The sequence below is a fragment of the Gracilinanus agilis genome, chromosome 4 (assembly GCF_016433145.1).
Source record: "Gracilinanus agilis isolate LMUSP501 chromosome 4, AgileGrace, whole genome shotgun sequence".
NCBI lineage: Eukaryota > Metazoa > Chordata > Mammalia > Didelphimorphia > Didelphidae > Gracilinanus > Gracilinanus agilis.
In genome coordinates, this window is record NC_058133.1 from 410,483,033 (window position 1) to 410,507,990 (window position 24,958).

At 35.9% G+C, this 24,958-nt stretch overlaps 1 protein-coding gene across 1 annotated transcript in view; it reads left to right on the forward strand.

Annotated features, from left to right (window-relative positions):
• The window catches only part of UST (uronyl 2-sulfotransferase), a 402,158-nt gene that overhangs the window by 270,524 nt on the left and 106,676 nt on the right, over window positions 1-24,958 (forward strand). The window contains exon 5 of the mRNA XM_044671645.1: window positions 11,825-11,978. Coding sequence (XP_044527580.1) covers window positions 11,825-11,978 — 154 coding nt within the window. The remainder of the gene's footprint in view (window positions 1-11,824; window positions 11,979-24,958) is intronic.

A 24,958-nucleotide genomic window follows, 5' to 3' on the forward strand; every position in this document is an offset into this window, starting at 1 on the left:
TTGCCTTAATTTCCCCTTCATTAGAGGTGAGGTCACTCTTTTTATCTTTGATACTGTGAATTTGGTTTTCTTCTTTCCTTTTTTTAATAGATTGACCAGTACTTTGTCTATTTTATCTGTTTTTTTTTTCAAAATACCAGCTTCTAGTCTTATTTATTAATTCAATAGTTCTTTTACTTTCAATTTTACTAATTTCTCCCTTGACTTTTAGTATTTCTAGTTTAGTGTTCATCTGGGGAGTTTTAATTTGCTCACTGTCTAGTTTTTTTAAGTTGCATGCCCAATTCATTAATCTCTGCCCTCCCTAATTTGTTAATATATGCACTCAAGTATATAAATTTCCCCCCAAGTACTGCCTTAGCTGTGTCCCACAGAGTTTAGTAGGATGTCTCATCATTGTCATTCTTTTCAATGAAATTGTTGATTGTTTCTATGATTTCTTCTTTAACTGACTGGATTTGGACAATCATATTATTTAATTTCCAATTAGTTTCTGATTTGCCTGTCCATGTGCCCTTACTCATTTTTATTGCATTATGGTCTGAGAAGGTTACATTTAGTATTTTTGCTCTTTTGCATTTTTTTTGCAATGTTTCTATGCCCTATTACATGATCAATCTTTGTGAATGTACCATGTGTAGCTGAAAAGGTGTATTCCTTTTTATCCCTATTTATTTTTCTCCACATATCTATTAAATCTAATTTTTCTAGGACTTCATTCACCTCTCTTATCTCTTTCTTACTTATTTTTTAGTTTGATTTATCTAGATCTGAAAGAGGAATATTTAGATCTCCCTCTAGTATGGTTTTACTATCTATTTCCTTCTTGAGATCTGCCAGTTTCTCCTTTAGGAATTTGGATGCTATGCCATTTGGTGCATACATATTGAGCACTGTTATTTCCTCATTGTCTATACTGCCTTTTATCAGGATATAATTACCTTCTCTGTCTTTTTTAATCGTATCTATTTTTACTTTGGCTTTGGCAGAAATCATGATCACCACTCCTGCCTTATTTTTCCCATTTGAAGCCCAAAATATTTTGCTCCAACCCTTTACTTTAAATCTGTGTATGTCCACCCTCCTCATCTGTGTTTCTTATAGACAATATATGATAGGCTTTTTTTTTTAATCCACTCTGCTATTTTCTTCCATTTTATGGGCGAGTACATCCCATTCAAGTTCAGAGTTATAATTATCAGTTGTGTATTCCCCAGAATTTTGGTATCCTCTCCTAGTTCTACCCCTTCTTTTTAGGCTGCTTCCTTTTAAACCAGTGATTTGTTTTAAACCAGTAATCCTTGTCCCCTCCCTTGATTTACTTTCCTTTCCATCCCCTCCTTTATTATTCCCCTATTTTTATTTTTAAGGCCTAATGAATTCCCTCCCCCTTCTTCTCCCCTCCCTTTTTTGACCTCCCCAACCCCCTCCTCTCCTTGGTTTATCCCTTCTGACTTTCTCAGTAGGGTTAGATAGAGTTCTGTATCCCAATGGATATAGCTACTCTTCCCTCTCAAGGTTAATTCCACTGAGTGTAAGGTTTAAACATTACCTCTTAATGCTGTCTTCCTCTCCTTCTTATAATAGTATTCGTCCCCTCCCCTTCCCATGCCCTCTTTGTGTGTAATAGAATATCCTATTTTTCTTATTCATTCAAGTTTCTCTTGGTGCCATCTACTATTCACCCCCCTCTTTCCCATCCACCCCCCATATTATCTTAGACCATTTAGTACTCCAACCTCTCCCTGTGAATACTTATTCTAATTACTATAATAGTGGATACTATAATAGTGAATAGAGTTCTCTACCAAGAATTAAACATAACATTTCTCCATATAGGAATATGAATTATTAGATCTTATTGAAGCCCTTAAAGAGGAAAATTTAAAAATAAGAGTTTTCTTTCTTTCCCCTCTGTTTCTTATTTACCATTTCATGTTTCTTTTGTCTTTTGTGTTTGGCTATCGAACTTTCCATTTAGTCCTGGTCTTTCCTGTGCAAATACTTGGAAATCTTCTGTCTTGTTGAATGCCCATACTTTCCCCTGGAAATATATAGTCAGTTTTGATGGGTAGGTGATCCTTTGTTGTAGACCCAGTTCTCTTGCCTTTCTGAATATCATATAACAAGCCTTGCGTTCTTGTAGTGTGGAGGCTGCCAGATCCTATGTGATCCTGATTGGTGCTCCTTTATATCTGAATTGTCTCTTTCTAGCTTCTTGTAAAATTTTTTTCTTTTACGTGGAAGCTCTTGAATTTGGCTATTATATTCCTGGGGGTTGTCCTTTCTGGGTCTAGTGTAGAGGGTGATCTATGGATTCTTTCAGTGTCTATATTGCTCTCTTGTTGTAGAACTTCAGGGCAGTTTTGCTGAATAATTTCTTTTCGTATGGAGTCCAAATTGCTATTAATTTCTGCTTTTTCAGGAAGACCAATGATTCTCAAATTGTCTCTTCTAGAACTGTTTTCTTGATCTTTCAGTTTCTCAGTGATATATTTCATGTTTCCTTCTATTTTATCAGTCTTTTGACTTTGCTTTCTTTATGCTTACTGTCTTGAGAGATCATTAGCTTCTATTTGCCCAATTCTTGTCTTTAGAGACTGGTTTTCTGCTATAATCTTTTGATTTCCCTTTTTGATTTGGTCTATCCTGTTTTCCAGCTATTTGATTTTGGACTCCAATTTGCTTATCAATTCTTTTAATTTGGGGGCATCTTTTTTGAATTGCCCAATTCTAGCCTTTAGAGACTGGTTTTCAGCTATAATCTTTTGGTTTTCCTTTTCAATCTGGTCTGTTTGGTTCTTCAAGGCTTCCAGCTGGTCATTTCTGGTCTTCAATTTGCTTATCAATTCATTTGATTTCTGAGCTTCACTTTCTAATTGCGAAATTCTGCCTTTTAAATTGTTATTTTCTTGCCAGATTACTTTTATCTTTCCCATAATCTCAATTTTGAACTCTTCAAGAGCTTGTGACCAGTTTTCATTTTTTGGGGAAGGTCTGGATATGGTTACTTGTTTGTTCTGCTCTGCTATTTGCTCTGTTGTCTGGATTTTTTCTGTGTAAAAGTTGTTGAGTGTTAAAGATTTCTTCTTGATCATTCTCTTCTGGGGTCCTTGTGGATGGCTTGCCATTTTTAGCCCAGGGCCCTCTTAGCTTTATCCTCACGCCCAGGGTCTATCTGCACTCTTTAGGCTCCTGAGCCTCAGGTCTAGTTGTTCTCAGGGTTAAGCCTCCTTGTGGTCCCCTTACTTGTTCCTCTGCCTGAAGCTCCTTTAATAGTCTAAGAGCACTGTATCCACAGTTGTGCACCCCTCTGTGCTGGGTCCCCACACAAGGTCCGTGTCTGTGCTCGGGATCTGCATCTGTAACTGTGTCTGCACCTGAGCTCAAAGTCTGTGTTCAAAGTCCATGCATTCTTTAGCCTCTTGGGATCTTAAGTCTTGCTGCTCTAAGGAGCAGGCCCTGGTGATCCCAGGTGGCTGCCAAGGACTTAATGGATGCCCCAAACTTGCTCTAACTCTTGTGCCCTGGCTTTGGCTCTGTCAGTGGTGTGGGGGAGAGGGGGTTGCTCAGCTCGCATTTTAGTGAGAGCTATTTAACCCCCTTTATAACATGGAAATGCCCCAATTCCACTTACCTTCAATGCTGAGCCCTGTTGTGGGGTCCCTTCATTTGTCTGGATTTGTTTTTATGTCCTCTTGAGACATCCTATATGTGTGGGTTAGGAGAGGTTAAGCAGCTACTTTTTACTCTGCTGCCATATTAACCTAGAAGCACTTTTCAGTGTTTTCAATAGGAATGGGTATTGTGTTTTGTCAAAGGCTTTGTAAGCATCTATTGAGATAAGCATGTGATTTTTGTTTGTCAGCTTGATATATTCAATTATGTGGATGGTTTTCCTAATGTTGAACCATCCTTGCATTCCTGGTATAAATCTCAACTGATCATGTTGGAAAAACCTCTTGACCACCTGCTGCAGTCTTTTTGCTAGTTTTCTATTTAAGATTTTTGCATCTATGTTTATTAGAGAGATTGATCTATAGTTTTCTTTCTTTGTTTTTGGTTGGCCTGGCTTTGGAAGGAGTACCATATTAGTGTCATAAAAGGAATTTGGTAGAACTCCTTCTTTGCTTATTATGCCAAATAATTTGTATAGTATTGGGATTATTTGTTCTTTGAATGTTTGATAGAATTCACTTGTGAATCCATCAGGCCCTGACAAATTTTTCTTGGGGAGTTCTTTATGTCTTGTTCAATTTCTTTTTCTGATATTGGATTATTTAAGTATTCTATTTCTTCTACTGTTAATCTAGACAATTTATATATATATATATATATATATATATATATATATATATATATTTTTTTTTTTAAACCCTTAACTTCTGTGTATTGGCTCCTTGGTGAAGATTGGTAAAGGTGGGCAATGGGGGTTAAGTGACTTTGCCAGGGTCACACAGCTGGGAAGTGTCTGAGGCTGGATTTGAACCTAGGACCTCCCGTCTCTAGGTCTGACTCTCAATCCACTGAGCTACCCAGCTGCCCCAGCAATTTATATTTTTGTAAATATTCATCCATATCACCTAGATTGCTATGTTAATTGCCATATAATTGGGCAATATAGTTTTTAATGATTGCCTTAATTTCCTTTTCATTAGAGGTAAGTTCTCCCTTTTCATCTATATCATTAATTTGCTTTTCTTCTTTCCTTTTTTATTAGATTTATCAGTACTTTGTCTATTTTATTTGGGTTTTTTCAAAGTACCAGCTTCTAGTCATATATTAATTCAATAGTTCTTTTACTTTTGATTTTATTAATTTCTCCTTTGATTTTTAGTATTTCTAATTTTTTCATCTGGGGATTTTTAATTTGTTCAGTTTCTAGTTTTTAAAGTTGCATGCCCAATTTATTGACCTCTTCCATCCCTAATTTGTTGTTTTATGCACTAAATGATATAAATTTCCCCCTTAGGACTGTTTGCTGCATCCCGTAGGTTTTTGTAAGAAGTCCTTTTGTTGTCATTCTCTTTAATGAAATTATTAATTGTTTCTATGACTTGTTCTTTAACTAACTTATTTTGGAGAATCATATTATTTAATTTCCAATTAGTTTTTGGTTTGCCTCTCCATGTATCCTTGCTAATAACTATTTTATTGCATTATGATCTGATAAGGTTGCATTTATTATTTCTGCTTTTCTGAATTTGTTTGCCATATTTCTATGCCCTAGTGCTTGGTCAATCTTTGTGAGTGTTCCATGTGCTGCTGAAAATAAAGTTTTTACATTTTTGTCCCCATTTATTTTTCTCCACATATCTATTAAATCTAATTTTTCTAAGATTTCATTTACCTCTCTTATCTCTTTCTTATTTATTTTTTGGTTTGATTTATCTAGATCTGATAGGGGAAGGTTTAGGTCTCCTACTATTATAGTTTTATTATCTATTTCCTCCTTGAGTTCTGCCAGTTTCTCCTTTAGAAATTTAGATTCTATACCATTTGGTTCATACATATTGAGTACTGCTATTTCTTCATTGTTTATACTGCCTTTTGTCAGGATGTAATTCCCTTCCCTATCTCTTTTAACCAGATCTATTTTTACTTTGGTTTTGTCAGAAATCATGATTGCAACTTTTGCCTTCTTTTTCTCAGTTGAAGCGCAATAGATTTTGCTCAAGCCTTTTATTTTTACTCTATGTCTGTCTTTCTGTCTCATGTGTGTTTCTTGTAGAAAACATATGGTAGGATTTTGGTTTCTAATCCACTATGCTATTTACTTCTGTCTTATGGGTGAGTTCATCCCATTCACATTCAGAGTTATAATTATCAACTATGTATTCCCAGACATTTTGATTCCCTCTCCTTGTCCTGCCCTTTCTTCTTTCACTATTTCCTTCTATAACAGTGTTTTGTTTTTAATAAGTTCCCCTAATTTCCTACCTTACTTTACTTCCCTTTCTCCCTTGTTGGTTTTTATTCCCCTCTTATTGTTCTTTAGGGTCGTTTTGAACTATGCCCCCCCACCAGCCATCTCCCTCCCTATTATTTCTTCCCTCCCCACCAGTCCGTTTGTTACCCTTCTACTTTTCTATAGCATGGGAATCAATTCTTTGCCCAAATGGATTTGATTGTTCTTCCCTCTTTAAGTTAATTTCAATGCACTTAAGAATTAAGTATTTCCTTTCTCCAACCTCTTTACCCTTCCATTGTATTGTTCTTCTCCCCAGTTCACCCCATGGGCTTCTTTATAAAATATACATTTACTCCATTTTGTCTGTTTTTCTATTTCTCTTAATATTATCTCTCTTTTTTAACCTCTACTTTTATACATATACATATACATATACATATATATGTGTGTGTGTGTATATATATAATTGACATTTCATCTTATACAGTTTGTTCCTGTTTCCTCTAAGTATGCTTCTTCTAGCTACCCTGTTGATAATTACACTTTTTAAGGGTAACCAATATCTTCTTTTCTTATAGGGATATACGTCAATGGAACTTATTGAGTACCTTAAAGAAAAGTTGTTGGTTTTTTTTCCTGCTCTCTTAATTACCTTATGGTGATTCTCTTGAGTTCTGTGTTTGGGCAGCAAACTCTCTGTTTAAGTCCTGTGTTATCCTAACTGTGGGTCTCTGGTATCTGAATGACTTCGTCTTAGTAACTTGTAATATTTTTTCCTTGATCTGGTAGTTTTTGAATTGGGCTATAATATTCCTAGAAGTTGTCAGTTGTGGATTAAATGTAGGAGGTGATCTGTGGATTCTTTCAATTTTTACTTTTCCTACTTGTTTGAGAATGTCAGGGCAGTTTTCTTGTATAATTTCCTATAGGATAATGTCCAGACTTTTACTCTTGTCATTATGTTCCAGTAGACGAATAATTCTTAAATTGTCTCTTTAAGATCTGTTTTCCAGATCTGTGGTTGTGTCAATGAGGTGTTTCATTTTTTCTCAAATTTTTCATTTTTTAAATTTTGCTTTATATATTCTTGCTGCCCTGTGAATTCATTTGCTTCTAGTTGTTGAATTCTAATTTTTAGAGACTGAATTTCATCCCTGAATTTTTGCTCATCCTTCTCCTTCTGGTCTGCTTTTCTTTGTAGATCATCTTTCACCTTCTTTGCTTCATTTTTCAGTTGTTCAATTTGGGCTTTTAAGACATTATTTTCTTATTTTAGATCATGTATTTCCCAATTGTCTTCAGCCTCTTTTGGTTGTTTTCTCAGTTCTTGAGTTATTTGAATTTTGAGTTCCTGAGTTAATTGAATTTTAAGTTCTTCCAAAGCCTGTGTCCATTTCTCTGAGGTTTCTATGTTTTTTTCTTGGTGTTCCTTTATCTTCTTCTGATCCATTTGCTTTTTGTTCAATTTCTGGATAGAAGTTGTCGATTGTGATTTCGTTATTCTTTTTCTGTTTATACCCATATTTTTTTCCTTCTTTCTCCCCTGTAATTGGCTATAATCTTGGTCCTCTGATCATTTTTTTTATCTATGGGTTTGGGCTATTCAGTCCTGGGAGGGCTTCTTTTCTGTTTTGTTGATTAATTAGGTTAGTGGGTACTGAGGTCAGATTTTCCCCAGCTCATGGTAAAAGCTAAAGAAGTGAATTCTGCTACTTTCATTGTAGTCTGAGGGGTAGGGGTGTTGGAGCTTCCTTGCCCTCTGAAGACTTCCTGTCTGCTGTATTGATAGGATTAAGCCAGGTGGGGTTGATCTGCATAGGTCCAAGTGCCCTGAGGTCAAAACCTTGAGAGAAAGGGTGGGGGGTGGCAGCATAAGGTGGAACATATGTTCACCCTCTCTGAGTTTCTCTCCCAGAAGCCTCCCTGCTGTCCATGATCATAGCCTTGAGTTTGGCACAGCTGTGCCAGCACTGCACTCCATTGGACTAGAGCCCTAGCCCACCCAGAGATTCCAGAATCTGCTGGAGACTCAGCACATTAGGTGGAGGATGGGATCTGGTGTCTTCCTCCTTTCTTTCCCCTCCCACTGGATAGTTCCAAGAATTCAGGCTTTTTTTCTGTTTTTCCATGTACCTTTTAAGTTGGGTTCAGTAGAGGATCCCCCAGCTTTGTTCTGTTGTCAGATTTGGTTTTCTGTTCCCTCTGAGCCATTTGTCCTTGATTGGTAGTGAAGGGCTTTACAGAGGTCTGGAACCTTGATGCTTCTATGCTGCCATCTTCCCAGAATCTAATTACTCAAATTTATAAGGAGCTGAATCAGTTGTACAAAAAAAGCACCATTCCCCAATTGATAAATGGGCAAGGGACATGAATAGGCAATTTGCAGATAAAGAAATCAATACTATTAATAAGCACATGAGAAAGTGTTCTAAATCTCTTATAATTAGAGAAAGGCAAATCAAAACAACTCTGAGGTACCACCTCACACCTAGCAGATTGGCTAAAATGATAGCAAAGGAAAGTAATAAATGTTGGAGGGGATATGACAAAATTGGGACATTAATTCATTGCTGGTGGAGTTGTGAATTGATCCAACCATTCTCAATGGCAATTTAGAACTATGCCCAAAGGGCTTTAAAAGACTGTCTGCCTTTTGACCCAGCCATACCACTGCTGGGTTTTTACCCCAAAGAGATAATAAGGGAAAAATGTGCAAAAATGTTTATAGTTGTGCTCTTTTTGTTGGCAAAAAATTGAAAAATGAGGGGATGCCCTTCGATTGGGAAATGGCTGAACAAATTGTGGTATCTGTTAGTGATAGAATACTGTTGTGTTGAAAGGAATAATGAAGTGGAGGAATTCCATGTGAACTGGAATGACCTCCAGGAATTGATGCAGAGTGAAAGGAGCAGAACCAGGAGAACATTATACACAGAAACACACACTGTAGCACACTCTAATGTAATGGACTTCTCTACTAGCAGCAATGCAGTAATCCAGGACAATTCTGAGGGCCTTATGAGAAAGAAAGCTATCCACATCCAGAGAAAGAAGTGTGGAAGTAGAAACACAGAAGAAAAACAACTATGTGATCACATGGGTCAATGGGGATATGATCAGAGATGTAGACTCTAAGAGTCACCCTAATGCAAATATTAATAATATGGAATTAAGTTCAATGACACATGTAAAACCCAGTGGAATTGTGTGTTGACTACAGGAGGGCATGGGAGGAGGGGAGCAAAAAAACATGAATCATCTAACCATGGAAAAATATCACTAATTAATTAATTAATTAATTAATTAATTGGAAATGTTCAAGTTAAAAAATAAGAAGAGGCTTACTATAGAAAATAGTTTTCAACAGACTTCCTACTGATTCTGTTTTCAGTAAGAACATCCTTCATATATATGTTTACCATTCTTACAAGAATTTAATTTATGTAATAAGGAAGGATTTACTGAATTTCATTCAACAATAGACATTTGAGATATACAAAAGAAATAGAAGAAATATTTCTTCCTATGGAAAGGCTGAGTTTTAATTTTTTTCCTTTTATTTTGTGTGAACTTGATAAACATCAGTACTTTCATTTTGGGGTTAGAATATAGCAATGCATATGAAAAATGAATAATATTACATAAACTTTAAAAAGTATACATAAAATTTAATGTAGTAATACTAACACTTCCCTACTTATGTGTTTCCCTAAGAACTTCCTCATCTCCATTTTTCCTGAAGATTTTTGTAAAAGCTGGAAAGGGTCATATAAGATAATTATTAGATCATTTCTTATCTTTAAAAAATTGAGGTATCTTATTTTCTTGAAATATCTCCTATAATTATGCCTTAGTGCTTTTATGATTATGTTGCCTCCATATGTTTGTGATTTCATTTTCTAAGCACCATTTCATTTTTTTTAACCCTTACTTTCTCTTCTTAGAATCAATACTGTATATTTGTTCTAAGGCAGAAGAGTGGTAAAGGCTAGACAATGGGGGTTAAGTGACTTGCCCAGGATCACACATATAGGAAGTGTCTTAGGCCAGATTTGAACCTAGGACCTCCTATCTCTAGGCCTAGATCTCAATCCACTGAGCCACCCAGGTGCCCCCTAAGCACCATTTCTAATATAGTAGAGACTAAGGTGCATCAGATCCACTCTCATTGATGATAAAAAAAAAATAGATTTTATAGAAAAACAAACAGATCAATTTTATTTTATCTGTTCGTTTTCTTCTACCAGTTTTATCTCTGAATGCTCTATGACTTGGTTTCATACTAAGATTTGCATATATTTATTTTTACCTCCATTTTTTTTTCTGTTTTTTAGACAGTATTGTTAGTAATTTTCCTCTCTAGTTTTTGACACATGAATTTACACTTTAAATCAGACCTACTGTTTGCTTCCATATCTCTCTACATGGCAAAGAAGTTTTGAAATTCATCTGGCCTCCTTATTGTGACAATTGATTTATGGAGAAAATAGGAAAAATAAAGATCAATATTTTTATATAATTTTTTAAAAGTCATATTGAAGCTACTAAGATTTTATACAGTCTCCATGCCAATCCTTTCTTATTTATGTTTATTTTTATCTTTGCTCAGACTAATTAATGGACTTATTATATATACACTCATTCAGTTCTCACTTCTGTAACTTATCTTATCCTTCCTATTAAATAATAGTTTTAATGCAAGCTAAGCTAAAAACATTTTTTCAATGTTATTCAGTTCTTATGATGCCTAGCACCTTCTGAAGGTTTCTTTTTGAAGAATACAATCATGATATACAAAATAAGGCTTCAGAGAAGTTTTATACATGTGTCACCATCTCTCCCAGGCTTGCATTCATATTGAAATCAGACTGAATATCACTGATTTGTTTTTTTTTATCTCATCAAGTCTTTCAAATAACTTTTCTACTGCATTTTGTGTAGCAAATGTTGATGCATGAGATACATTTATTTTCATAGTGTTTTCTTGGCATATGCCTCTCATCATCACTAAATAATTAGATAAACAAATATTCTATGGAATGATAATCCTTATTGAATCAAGATAAATTAGGAAACCACCTCTGCTAACTCCTTTTTTTTTTTTGCTTATCCAAAGAGAATTTATGAACTGTCCTTCTCTAAAGCTGCAACTTCCTTTTTCAGTCTAGTTTAACTTATTGAGAGATTTTCAGTATTGATGTGGCTCAGCTCTTAAACAGAATACCAATTCTTCGAATTGGGTAAAGATCTCCCATTTGGAGGACCGATACTAGAAATTCATCGCTTTTCTTGTGATTCTTTTGAAAAATAAGACTGTTGCTAAGGGTGTAATGTATCAGACTAAAACACAGTGAGGTGTTATTGACTCCTCAGTGACATTTTCTTCAGAAGGATAGATTGAGGCATACCTGGGCCTTAATGAATGTTTCCTCACTGAAAAGAAAGGAAACAACAAAAATTAGAAGTTTTTTTCAAAATAACAATTATTTCATTTGAACTTATAATAGCACTTTCAAGTAGGTGAAATGACTGTCCTGAAATATCAAGGTTGTTCTGAAGTACAGTGAAATGAATTAAAGTTCACTGTAGACACCACAATTGCTTTTATTCCTCCAGTGAATTTTTAATTTCATTTTCCAACCTGAATGAGTAGATGATTCATCTTAGAGATAAACAGTACTTTATTTTAAGGTTGATGGGACCCTGGATGTGCAAGGGACTATAGCTACAGAGTGTTATGAATCTCATCATAATTTTTTTCTTTCTGAACAATCATTAGAACTTTAACGTGTTAGAACATCTTACAGCAATAAATCAAAATGTGAAGAAGAAAGATCTTCTAAAATAGTTTTAATTTTTCTCATTAAAGTGATGATAGCTTCTCATGAAATCCTTGTATTTTTTTTCTGTTAGATTTGGAGGAGACCAACCTGTATACATCAACATTATCAGAGATCCTGTCAACAGATTTTTATCAAACTACTTTTTCCGTCGATTTGGTGACTGGAGAGGGGAACAGAACCATATGATTCGCACACCAAGCATGAGGCAGGAAGAGCGATATCTAGTAAGTACTTTTACATATAAAATTATATCATTAGCTCTCTACCTTCAACCTGTAAGCTCATTGAGAATAAGGAACCTATCATATCTTTCTTTTACAACCAATCATAACACTGGAATAACAATAATTTTTAAAAACCTTATATTTATATAGCAATAGCCCTCTGATTTAAAAAGTTCATGTTATCTTCCCACTTTACAGATGAGAAAATTGTAGCTTCAAGTCTAAATGTCTTTCCCAATTCACAAAGCAGAGCTAGAGTTCTCCTAGTCCAGTACATATTCCATTATGTCAAGCTGTTTCTCTGTCTTAGGGGCACTTAGTAAGTACTTGATGTTGACTGATTTAAAGTACCTAGCAAAACTCATTTGTTCCAGCTGACCCAGAACATAATTTATCACATTCTAAAAAAATGTAGCTTTGGTTTTTCACTTGGCTTTTCACAAGAAAAATGTTAAGTTCAAAAAAAAACTGTAGGAAATCCTAGTACAGGATTGCCATATTAATGAAAACTTGACTTTCTTATGACTCAAAATTCTAGGATTTGATTTGATGTGATTCTGCACATAGCTACACAATGCAGTATTTGCCTATTTCTATCATTTGCCTTGACTCTCATCTTTGCAAATTATTTAAAATTAAAAACTGTTTGGATGTCTTAAAATTAGATGTTAATAAAAATGAAGTCTAAAAGCACTAAAGTTTTACCCTCTTCTAGATCTCATTATATAAAATGTATGTATGTAAAAACAATGAGACTGAAACTTATTAATTCCTCTAATCAGAATATAATTCTATTAATATGAACATCATAGGTCAAATGTCTATATTTTGCTCCTGTGCTTAATTAGCAATTTTTAGGACCTACTTATTGGTCAAAAGGTAAAACAGATGAGGGAATATAATTACTATCAGTCCAAATCTGCCATCATTGCTGGAAAAGAAGCTAAAGAATGTGTTCTTTTATTGTGAGCCATTGAAAGGCATCATCTTTCTATGTGAAAATAACATTTTTTATAAAATAAATATTTTTAATTTACCATTTACATTAAATATAATATTTAATAACAGTTGAAATTTGTGTTATATTTTCTACTTTCTAAATATTTTTATATACAATTGATCCTCACAAAAGCCTCCTGGATGAGAGAAATGATCTTTTGTATATGAGTTGGACAAGATGGCCATTGACAATTTGTCTAATTCTCAAATATCATGATTAAGTGATTCTGTATTAGGATCACAGAGTTACCCTAGTGATCTCTGAATTTTATAGACTAAGAAAGTGGGACTTAAAAGTTAAATGATTTGCCCAAAGGCACAAACTACTTAGTGAAAGAAGCAGCATAACAGTCTTATCTTGGAACTATCTTTGCTTTATATCCAGATAGTCTTTTATCAGGGAAGCAATCTTTCTACTAAATCATTCTCAGCTAAGTAAGGCTAGAAGAAATTGAAATGTGCTTAAAAAAAGAAGAGATTGAATTTTTCTGTGATATCTTAAAGGAAGGATTAGTACCTTTAAAAGTTCCATTGTCTATAATTTGTTCATGGTCACATGTTCAATTTCATTCTCTTTTATATCAATAATGAACAACATAATTTATTTCTAAAAAAATATTTTTATATACTTGGGACTTTGAGTTAAACCCAAATATACACATACTTTTTAAAAAAATCTTTCAATACACTATATTTTCATAAGGTCTTTAATCAAAATGTTTTGCTAAATTTCTGATTTAACCATGGAATTTGAGTAAGGTTGTGACAATAGATGTATAAAAACTGAATATTTTGGTATGTCATATTTTTTTAAATGTGAATAGACCCAAGTTGGGGGAAGGATTGACTTAATTAGATTTTTCATACTGTAGAAAGCTTATTTAACATGACAAAATGCATATTCATATAGTCATAGAATTCATAAGCATGAGAGAAAATAATCATACAGAAGTATTCAGAAACCAGTAGAATTTTGGAAGTTGAATGCCAGAGGGGGTACTCATCAATTGAGTAATGTTTAAACAAATTATGGTATATAAATGTAAGGAAATATTTTTGTGCTCTAATAAATTGTGAAGGGGATGGTTTCAGAGAAACTTGAGAAGACTTATATGAACTGATAAAAGCAAAGTCAACAGAACCAGAGCAATTTAACAATTTCTATAATAGCTACAACATTGTAAAGACAAACAACTTTGAAAAATGTAATAACTTTAGTCAACCACAATGACCAAAGTCTTCAGAAACATGCTAGCTACTTCCTGACAAAAAAGTAATAGACTCAGGTTACAGATTAAGAAATCTATTTCTTTTGGACATGAACAACGTGGGAATTTGTTTTGCTTGACTATGCAAAGGGTATTTTTTTCCCTTTTTCCCCAATGGGAGTGATAGGAGGAAGTGGGGGGATGAAATTGGTAAATAAAAAAGCAATTACTTTTTTTAAAAAAAGAAAAAAATTAAAGGCCAATACTATGTGTTGATTGGTAAGGGAGGGGTACTAAGTAATATAGTGGATAGAGTGCCAGGTCTGGTGACAGGATGATCTGGGTTCACATCTATCCTCAGATATTTCTTAGATGTGTGACCCTGGGCAAGTCACTTAATCCCAATTACCTAGTCCTTGCCACTCTTCTGTCTTGGAATTGATACTAAGAAAGTAAGGGTTTAAAAAAGGAAGGAAGGATGGAATGTATCTAAGGGAGTCACTTCTCTAGATAGTATGATTTGAGAAGCACAGGAAGGTTCTCACCCTATTGGCCTACCAGTATCCACATTTTTATCATTAGAGAGTCATTCCTGTCTGCAGGCTCTTATTTTAAAAATGAAAATAGTTTAGCCTCCAAAGGGAAAACTATATTCAGTCCCTTATATAATATGAATAAATTTGATAGATTAGCTTACTGGGGGAAAGAAAATCTGCTTAAGAACCATGGACACCTGGTTTTGGACAGAGGAAGATAATGGAAGAGGTAATAAAGGTTCTCTGAAGATAAACTTTGTCTCTTTCACAATTTTGGTCATGCCTGGGTCTGTTGGCAACCCATTTTTCTTATTCAAAGAGGCATTTGTTTATTTAAAAAAAGGAGACAGTGAACTGCTCTTTTGAAAAATAATTCTGAATTTTACTTTCGCCTCCCCAGCACTAATAAATGCTTGAAAATAAAATTGTCCCCTTTCAGCTCTTGTTCACGCTTTGGCAAGCCTGGGTGGTCAGTTGTTTGACTGAAGAGAGGGTGGTTGTTTGCTTCTCAGTAGGATGTAAGACAGCTGCCAGCTACAACCATTGTACACTAAATCAGGCATTCTTAATAGAGAAATGTTCAACTCAAACCATGATACGGGGTGTGGCTGTAACTTTCTCAAACTGGCTTTCTATGGGTTTACTGGATCTGTGTCTTTAGAATCATACTTTGAATAGCTATGCTACCACATATGTTTACACATGGATGGATATATTTCTATGACATATTTCATACACTAATGAAGTAGTTTATGCCAATACACAACCTTCTCTACTTACTGATTTTAGCCAGTTGCTGGTTCTAAGCCTAAAATGAAACTGTTTAGCATACAGCTGAGAGGGCAAATCTTCTCCAGACCCTATCATAGTGGAGAAATAGTCCGTTATTTTAAAATCCTGAGATTTAAAGGGTAAAGTATTAAAATGTATTTAATTGTTTTTAGATAGAAGACTGAGACGATACCTGTGATTTCTATGGCATAGGAAAACTCCTGGGTGAGAAAAACACCCAAAATATAATATTAGAGTATTGATAGATTAAGTGACTTAGTCAATGTCACGTACCCACTATGTGGCAGGAGGAACGCAGATCTTCTTGGTTTTCTGGCTAGTTCCTCGAAACAATCTGAAGAATGAGCTAGCCCAAATGTCTCACTTTAAAAATGAAAAAAAAATGCTATGTGGTGAGGTTAAGTGACTGATTGGTCAATGATAAGATCAAAAGAGACAGAGATAGATTCAAAACTAAGACTGCCTAACTCATGGTTGATTGCATTTTCAGTATAAGTCAGAAGGGTAGTCCAGCTGAATCTGCTCTGGTCATAACACACCTGGCATATGGTACCAGTTCAGTTCTCAGTAGCACATTTTAGGTAGAACATTGATGAGGGTGAGTCATAGCATATTGTGAGGGCCAGAGAACTCTCTTCTAAGCCAGTTAACTTGGATCTAAGCCCTATCTCTAATACATGCTGGTTTTATGGGGAAGTCTCTAAGTGTTCCAGGCAACTCTCTAAGACTTCAAGCTGAAGACCTATAGTATTATAGGGAGTTTTCTCATCTGAGAAATGATGATAATTATAAAACAATTATATAAGATGTGACTCTAAAGGTAAAGATCCCATAAGCCCCATAGAAAGCCAATCAGAGTAGGTTATAGTCAGACCCTGTATCATGATTTAAGTTGAGAAATATTCAAATGCCTGACTTAGGGTACAACAGATGTCATAGAGAGGTCCAGACCCTGTCCTCTAATGATAAAATCAAGACCATCCAGAGGAGGACAACCAGGTTGGCAAAAAGCCTTGACATTTTGCCATATGAAGATCAGTAAAGCTGAAGCTTCATCAAGCAACCCTTCAAGTCATTCTTTTCTTTGTTTCAATCAATCAAAAAACATTTACTACTCACCTACAATGTGCTAGACACTGTGCTAGGCACTGATTACACCAAGACTAAAAATGGAATAGTCCCTGATCTATTATATAAATATAATAATATATAAATATATAAATATAAAGTCATTTCAGAAAGCCTGATATGAAATGGAGGGAAAGCTTTATCAGTTCAAAGATATTAACCTCTTTTTATTTTTTTATCACTATAGTCAGAGCCATTAGTTTTCAAAGGCAAGATGGAAAGCATACTTAGCTGGCCCATCATACTAAATAAAGGGATTGCCTTGTAGACAGCTAGCAAGTGATATTGTCCCTAATGAACTCTCAGACTAAGCTTCCCAGAGATGAATTTCCTGTTTTGTCCTTTATACTCTGATATATATGTTATTTGTTCTTACTATCTCCCTTAAAGTTGACCTTAGAAACATGGTGGTAGGATAGTAAGTCTAGACAATGCTCAATATTTTCCATTTTCAGAGAATTTCAAGGAACTTCCCAATCCTTAGGACATTCCTATGAAGTGTTATCCCCATGTTTACTACTGAAAGAAAAGGGGAAATGGGAAAGGAAAATCACCCAACAGGAACATTTCTTTCATGATCCACTGTTTAGCTATATAATGTGAAAGGTAATGAATATTAAAAGGAAAATTTTGTAATTTATAGCTCCTTAATTCATAAAGAACTCAATGAATCATGTTGGCCCAGTTGGATCATAGAGAAAGAATGAAAATTAGCCAAAAAATGTGCAAGAGTTTTCAGAAAGCTATGCATTTTAATCAGCCCCAAAGTCCTGAACTCTGAAAGTCCTCTACTTCTGGAATTTTACATACCAAAAACTGATGTGTGGAAATTTCCACTCTTCCCCAACCAGCTGAGATCTTCTTGTGAATGAAGAAGCCTCAGGCATTGAAAGCCTCTGCACCCAAAAATAATAATTGCTGCCACTAAAGAAGAGAGAAAAAATATTGGAAGAATATGCTTTTTAAGTATTTTAGTAAATGTCTGTGTTTACAAAAATCTTCCTTTAATGGCTCCGTGCCTCCTTCTAGCCTGGCATTGTACGTACAGGTGCAGGGAACTCCTTTCCACTGTTACCCTGCCAGGGAACAGACTTGTACTAAGTTAACTACTTTTTCTGCAGAAGTCAAGCTTCCCACCAGTCAGTCACTCTCCCTTGCTGTGGCAAATGGGGATGATATTTTAGTGCTGGCCAGTACATGAAGAGGAGAGCATGAAAACCACTAGGCCCACGTCTGTTGAGATCTCAAGTTGCCTAATTAAACCCCATTCCCTTGGGGGCATAGGCCTGAGGAAACCGGTTTTCTCTGTGAGTCTAACAGCCAGGGAAAGGTTTTGATCCCTGCTTTTTGGCATATATCCTATGTCTATTTACTTGGGAAACCAAACTAACCCAGGTCCTGAGTTGAAGCCTAATACAAGCAAACACACTCTCTCTTCAAGTAACAGGGAAAGCATCCTCAAAGAAAATGCCTCCAAGTGCCCAAATATGCTTACGTAAGCAGGCTGGGAGTTCAGAAGATTAAATAAAAATACAATTTTTAAAAGCTCTCAGCCACTGTGAAATGTGTTTGAAATGTCCAGTGGAGTGAAGTGTGTCCAGAATGAGGGTCAGCAACCCCTTTATCCCTACATGTCACTTTGAGGATAAAACAATGAATGTTGCTGGGTATCACTGGGTGCCTCTGGAGGCAGAAGGAAGGGGGAAATGATATGGAAAAGAAGAGGAGAAATGAGAAAGAAAACACAGAAAAATCCTTTTCTCCAGTAGAGATTGGTAGAGTGTCATTGAATTGACCATTAATGAAGAGGCAGTTCAAAGATATCAACACCTCAGGCTAACTCTGGTTTGGGAAAAAATTGTAAGTCATAGTATTAGCCATAGACCTGGAAGGGACCTCAAAGATGTTTTCCTCTGGCTCTGCTTAGATGTCATTGAGATTCCTGAATATTGAAAGTATTTTCTACCAACTTTAATGTCACTTAGAATGACAATGTATCGTTAAAGTGACTTGAAAAGCTACCTGGTAACATAGAAAGAAACATAGTACAGGTCAAAAGACCTGGAGGAATCTCACTCTGTTATTTATTACCAGTGTGACTGTGGATAGTTAATTAACTTCTCTAGGTTTCTAATCACCTATAATATTAGAGAGTTAAACTAGATTAAGTCCCTTGTAGCTCTCAGACAATAAACCTTTGATCCATTGGTCATCAACCTCACTGCCCTCACAGAGTATTCTGGGAGAAAAAAATCCAGGCACATAAGAAGGTGGTCAACCAGAAGACTCTTTTGTAATAGACAAATGGGAGTTGTTCAAGAATTCAAGAAGTAGTAGAATGAGAAATCATAGAAATGGGCTCCATTCTATAAGGTATCCTCAGTCCTCTCAATTATAATTGAGCACCTAGTATTCCTCATACATGAACAGAAATCCCTTCTACAATATCCCCAAGAAGCAATCATCTAGCTTCTGCCCTAAGAAATTTTGTGACAGAGCAGTGTACATCCTAACAGCAATAATACACAATGATTAACTATGAATGCCAACTATTATCAAAAATGCAAAGATCCAGGACAACTCCAAGGGTCTCATGATGAAAAAGGCTAATCACTGCTATAGAAGGAACTGGAGGAGTCTGAATGCAGACAACATTTTTCTCTAGTGTAAGCAATATGATGAACATGGAAACATGTATTGTATTATAACATGTCTTCTTGGGAAGGGGAGGAGGAGGAGATAACAGGGATTACAAAATGCCAAAAAATGATTAACTAAAAATTAACTAAAAATCAACATGTTTAAAAAATGTCTAATTTTAAAAAAAAAATTAAAGAAAGTAACCTAGAGCACTTAGTGGTTAAGTAACTCACCCAGGGTCATACAGCCAGGATGTGCCAGATGTAGGGTTTGAACCCAGCTTGCTTTGAGGAGTGGTCTCTCTCTACTATAATATGTTGCTCTCTTCCCTTATCAATGTCCCACACAAAATGTGGCACTTAATACTGAATGTAATATTCCATATATGCCAGAAGTGGGGCAACACCCACAAAAATGATCATGTCGAAAATCTTAATCTTCTACAATGCTAAAAATTTTAATCCCAACCTCCATCTTAATTCCACCAATATGATACTTTAAAAAACCCTGAGTATGAATTAACCCAATAACCCAAAGCCTTCTAATTAGCATTGCCAGCCAGTCACTATTATATCACAACACTGAAACTTTAGGAATTGTTATAATCAGACTCTCTGTGCTCTAGTTTGCTCATATATTAATATGAGGGAGGAACAGCTAAGCAAAAAAGTAGATAGAGCACCACACCTAGATTGAGGAGGACCTGGGTTCAAATTTGACCTCAGATACTTTCTAGTTGGGTGATCGGGGCAAGTCACTTAATCCTGATTGCCTAGCCCATGCCACTTTTCTGTTTTAGAATTAATACTAGGACAAAAGGTAAGTGGTTGTTTTGTTTTGTTTTGTTTTGTTTTTTTAAGTGAGGGGGTTGGACTAAACTATTTAAGGTTCCTTTCAGCTCTAAGATTATGGTTCTAAACATGGTGCTGACCCTAGACAAGATCTGGCTGCTGACCATGGTGCTATTATCCCTTTAAGCATCAGGATGCCTGTTTGTAGTAGAGAATTCTATACACAATGGAACTGATGAAACCTGTTGATCTGTTGTTGATCAAAGGAAGTTGAAAACTGTATAGAATAGAAGCAAGGCCTCTCCTTATCTCAGAAGACACACGTATACATGAGCCAATGAGGGTAGCCAACCTATCCTTGGTTACTACCTTTCAAACTAGCCTGATTTCATAGCTTCTCAGTATACCGAAATGCTGTAGTGTAGGAAATTGTCCCCCTGACGGAACTCTGCAGCAGTTGGTTGTCTGAGCCCCCCATCAGATCATAAATTTATAGCTAGATTTGACCTTAGAGGCCATCAAATCCAAACCCCTATTTGATAGATGAGGAAACAGGCCTGGAGAAGTTGTGATTATCAAGGTGGCACAGCATATAAATCTGAGGTAAAGCTTATACACTCTCCATCCACTATAACACAGTCCTACTGCTGGTATTTTGAGTTGATAGTGCCCCTTGTCAGGAGAAAGTGTCCCTTCCCCAGAGAAAATCTTTCCTGTAGTCTGTGTCCTGAAAAGCAGGAATTCTTCATGAGTCCACCTAGACCCTCTATGTTATTAAGTGCCAGACTGAGTCCAGGCATAATGTTGGGCTTGCTGAAACAACTGGGTATTGGCGATTCTAGTGAAAAGTGGGTTCCTAGTCTATCAGTTGCCAGACCCTTGTCTACCTATAAATAAAGGGACTATTTCTGTGTTGCAATACCAGTGATCACAATGCTATCAAAGGCAATATAGGCTATTTGAGAAGACAAGCTAGAAACTTGCCAGAAAAAAGAAGAAAGTCAGATAAAAATATAATAATAAAAAGGTACAAAGGTAGGGTATAGTGTGGAGCAGTGAATAGAATGTAAGACCTGGAACCAGAAAGAGAGGGATTCAGATTCTGCCTTTGAATCAGTAGCAGTTATCACCTTAGACAAGTGACAACTTTTCTAAAACATAATTCCTTCACCTGCAAAATGGGTACTACAGTGTCTATGAGAAGGGAGAGCTTTTTGTAGAAGATAATATATTTGGAAGATTTAGAGTTAGGTCTTTAAGGATAGGTAGAAATTATATGATGGGGAAACTAAGTGGTTCAATGGATAGAGTGCTGCCTGCTGAACCTGGTATTAAGAAGACATGAGTTCAGATCTGCGTGCAGATACTTACTAGTTGTATGATTTCAGGAAAATCATTTAGCCACTGTTTGCCTTAATCCACTGGAGACAAAAATGGTAATCCACTCCAGAATTTTTGCCATGAAAACACCATGGACAGTATGGTCCATGGGGCCATGAAGAGTCAGACATGATTGAACAACAAGAACAAGGATTTTTATAAGGCAAGACGAGATGAGGAAGGGTTTTCTAAGAAAAGGTAATAATACAAGCAAAATCACCGAAAGTCAGGCTAATGGAGGGAATAGTCTGGACTGGGAATAGATCAGTTTGGCTGGAGTCAAGGACTTGAGAAAATGAGTCATAGGCAGTTTTGGGGCTGTCACCATGGAAGGGAAACAGTACTTTTACTGTGGGCTGAATAGTCAAGTTTTCCTACTACAAGTCCCTACTCGAAGGTCCCATTAGTAGCATCAATCACCATCTCCAAATCTCAGCCAGGTGCATCTGTGGCCCCAGCCACCTGTCAGCTGAACTCATCTATTGAGTTTATCCCCTCTCTTTTTCTGAAGAGCGAGCTAGTTTAATAGTTTGCAGCTGTCTTCTCTTACTCCAGCCGTGTTTCACTCACACTGCTGTGTGGCTCTTGTTTATATAAAAGTCCACAAAAATCTCTACTTCATGTTTACATGGAAGTTTTTTTTTAAAAATATTCAGATGGCCTTCTGATCCCAGATCTACTCAGAAACAACAGTACCTCTCCTTATTCCACTGCCCTCTGGAGAAAGAAGAATGTCCCCTTCGTTACAGCAGTTACATGAATTTTCATGGCTGGAATATAAATAATCTGTATTTTTACCAAAATAGAAAAGTGACATGGCATAATGGATTGAGAGCCATTCTCAAAGCAAAAAAGACCTAGGGTTCATGAATCCTCTCTGGCACATACTGGCTGTATGACTTTGACCAAGTCTCTTCCACATACCCTGTTCTCTGCCAGAGGGACAAATACATGGCCCTTGACCACATGGAGTCCATAACCCAGTGCTGCCTCTATCTGGTGAAAATGTAACTGGGAAACACCTGATGAAGTAAATAAAAATATAGTAAAATATAGATAACATTAATATATGATTTTTCTCAGTTAATATGTAGCCTGCGGGGATCTTTAGGTACCATTTAGTGGTTCCCCTGACTTTGATACCACTCACTGCTCTAGGCAGCTCTCAAAGATGATAAATTTCAGAGATAATACCTAATAGCCCATCTCTTTATCCAAGTATTTGCTACTTGCAAAAATAGGTTTCAATGAACTATTAGGAATATTTTATATTATGTCATCCCCCCCCAATCCAGGTATCAGCATTTTGGTGCCCTACTTGGTAAGAATGTTTTACATGATGACTCACAATTACTGGGGTAAATCTATATTATACAAAATAAAACAATGATTTGATAGTATAAATTTAAAAAGATACCTTTAAGCATCACTGCCCTGTGCCAACGATGTGGACTATGAACCCTCAGATAAATAAAAGAATTATCTTCAGAATGTTTTTGTCATCTATTTCTGAAAAGATAATCATGACATTACAGTATATTACTATATCACAAAGATTTAGACTGAAGATTTATTGTTTTAATCTTTACCTTCTGTCTTGGAATTAATACTATGTATTGTTTCTAAAACAGAAGAGCAGTAAGGGCTAGGCAATGGGGGTTAAGTGACTTGCCCAGGGTCACACAGCTAGGAAGTATCTGAGGTCACATTTGAACCAAGGTCCTCTCATTTCCAGGCCTAACTCTCAATCCACTGATCTACCTACCTGCCCCATAGGCTGTAGATTCACCTCCCTTAGATAAGAGATATATTCTGATAGGAATCAAAGAATTTTTTAAACTTAAAGCACACTTAACCATATTTATGGAGTCAATTACCTAAAGAGTTCATAGGGAATAGGAAGGGGATCTTTTTGGAAAATGAAAATTCTACCCAATTTTCTGTTTTGTTTTGTTTTCCTGTTCATGTGCTTCTCAGTGGAGCTGGAGCTGGAGAAAGTCAGACAACCTTATTAATTTATTTTTGTTGTTCAATTTCAGTCTGTTATTGTTTTTTCCATTATGTCTGACTCTTCCTGACCCCATTTGGAGTTTTCTTGGCAAAGATACTGGAGTGGTTTTCCATTTCCTTCTCCAGCTCCTTTTACAGATGAGAAAACTGAGGGAAAAAGGGTTAAATGACTTTCCCAGCATCACTCAGCTAATATGTTTGAAACTAGATTTGAACTGAGTTCCTTCTAATTCTAATTCCCTACATTGTGCAACCTAGGTGCCCCTGCTAACTTGACCCACTACAGATTTATGTTGCTAATGTTATCAAGTCCCTCTCTATTCTAACACAACCTTTTTACTCTTTCTTAATTGACTCCCAATGGCATTTCCCTAACAGAGATTGTTCTAACCCTTTTTTTTCACTTCTCAACTTACCATACTGCCTTCTTCTCCTGTCTTTTCAGCAGGACCACCTTCATATTTTACTGGAAAGCAAAAAAGATAAACCATTTATCAGAAGCTCTTTCTTCTCATCTCTGCCATTTCTCAATATCTATTAATATCATTCCCATTTTCTCCTCCTTTATTTTAAGCTTATTAATAAAAAGGAGGCTCCTTTCACCCAAACCAACCCTTCTACTTATACTCTTTAGCCACTCTCTTCTGGCAGATTTGCTTCCACAATCTCCTCCATTATCTCCAATATTTCCCTGTCTACTGGCACCTTTCTTTTTATCTACATACATGCATAGGTTTCCCCTTTCTTAAAAAACATTTTTTTACTAGGCCCTACCACCAAAGGTATAATTCCACAGCTCTCCTGCTTTTTGCTGCCAACCCCCTTGAAAAAAATCTGTTTTTTATTCTATCACTTCTCTTCTTACTTACTTTTTTAAACCCTTACATTCATTATAGAATCAATACCATGTATTGGTTTCAAGGCAAAGAACACTAAGGGTTAGGCAATAAGGCTAAATGATTTTGTCCACAGTCACATAGCTAAGAAGTATCTAAAGTAAAATTTGAACCCAGGACCTCTCTAAGCCTGGCTTTCTCAATTCACTGAGCCACTTAGGTGCCTCCTTTCTCACTTATTTTTCAATCCTTGCATTCTTGACTTTCAGTCTCACCACACAAATGAAACTCTTCTCTCACCAATGGTCTTTTAAATGACCAATCAGATACACTCTTCCCAATCCTTGTCATTCATGACCTTTCTGAGATTTGAGGAGATACTCAAAGCAGGGAGTTCAATTATGGGAGTGTGGTGTTAGTCCAAATGAGAGGTGATGAGGTGTTGAATTAGTGTGGAGTCTATTTGAGAAGAGATAAGGGGATAGATGTGAGAGAGGTTGTGAAAGTGGAATCAATAAGACTTTATTATTATTATTAATTCAAATTTGGCTTCAAATATTTATTATAAGTTTGTGACACTGGGAAAGTCACTTAACTGTTGTCTGCCTCAGTTTCCTGAACTATAAAATGGGAATGATAATCACATCTACCTCCTAGGAT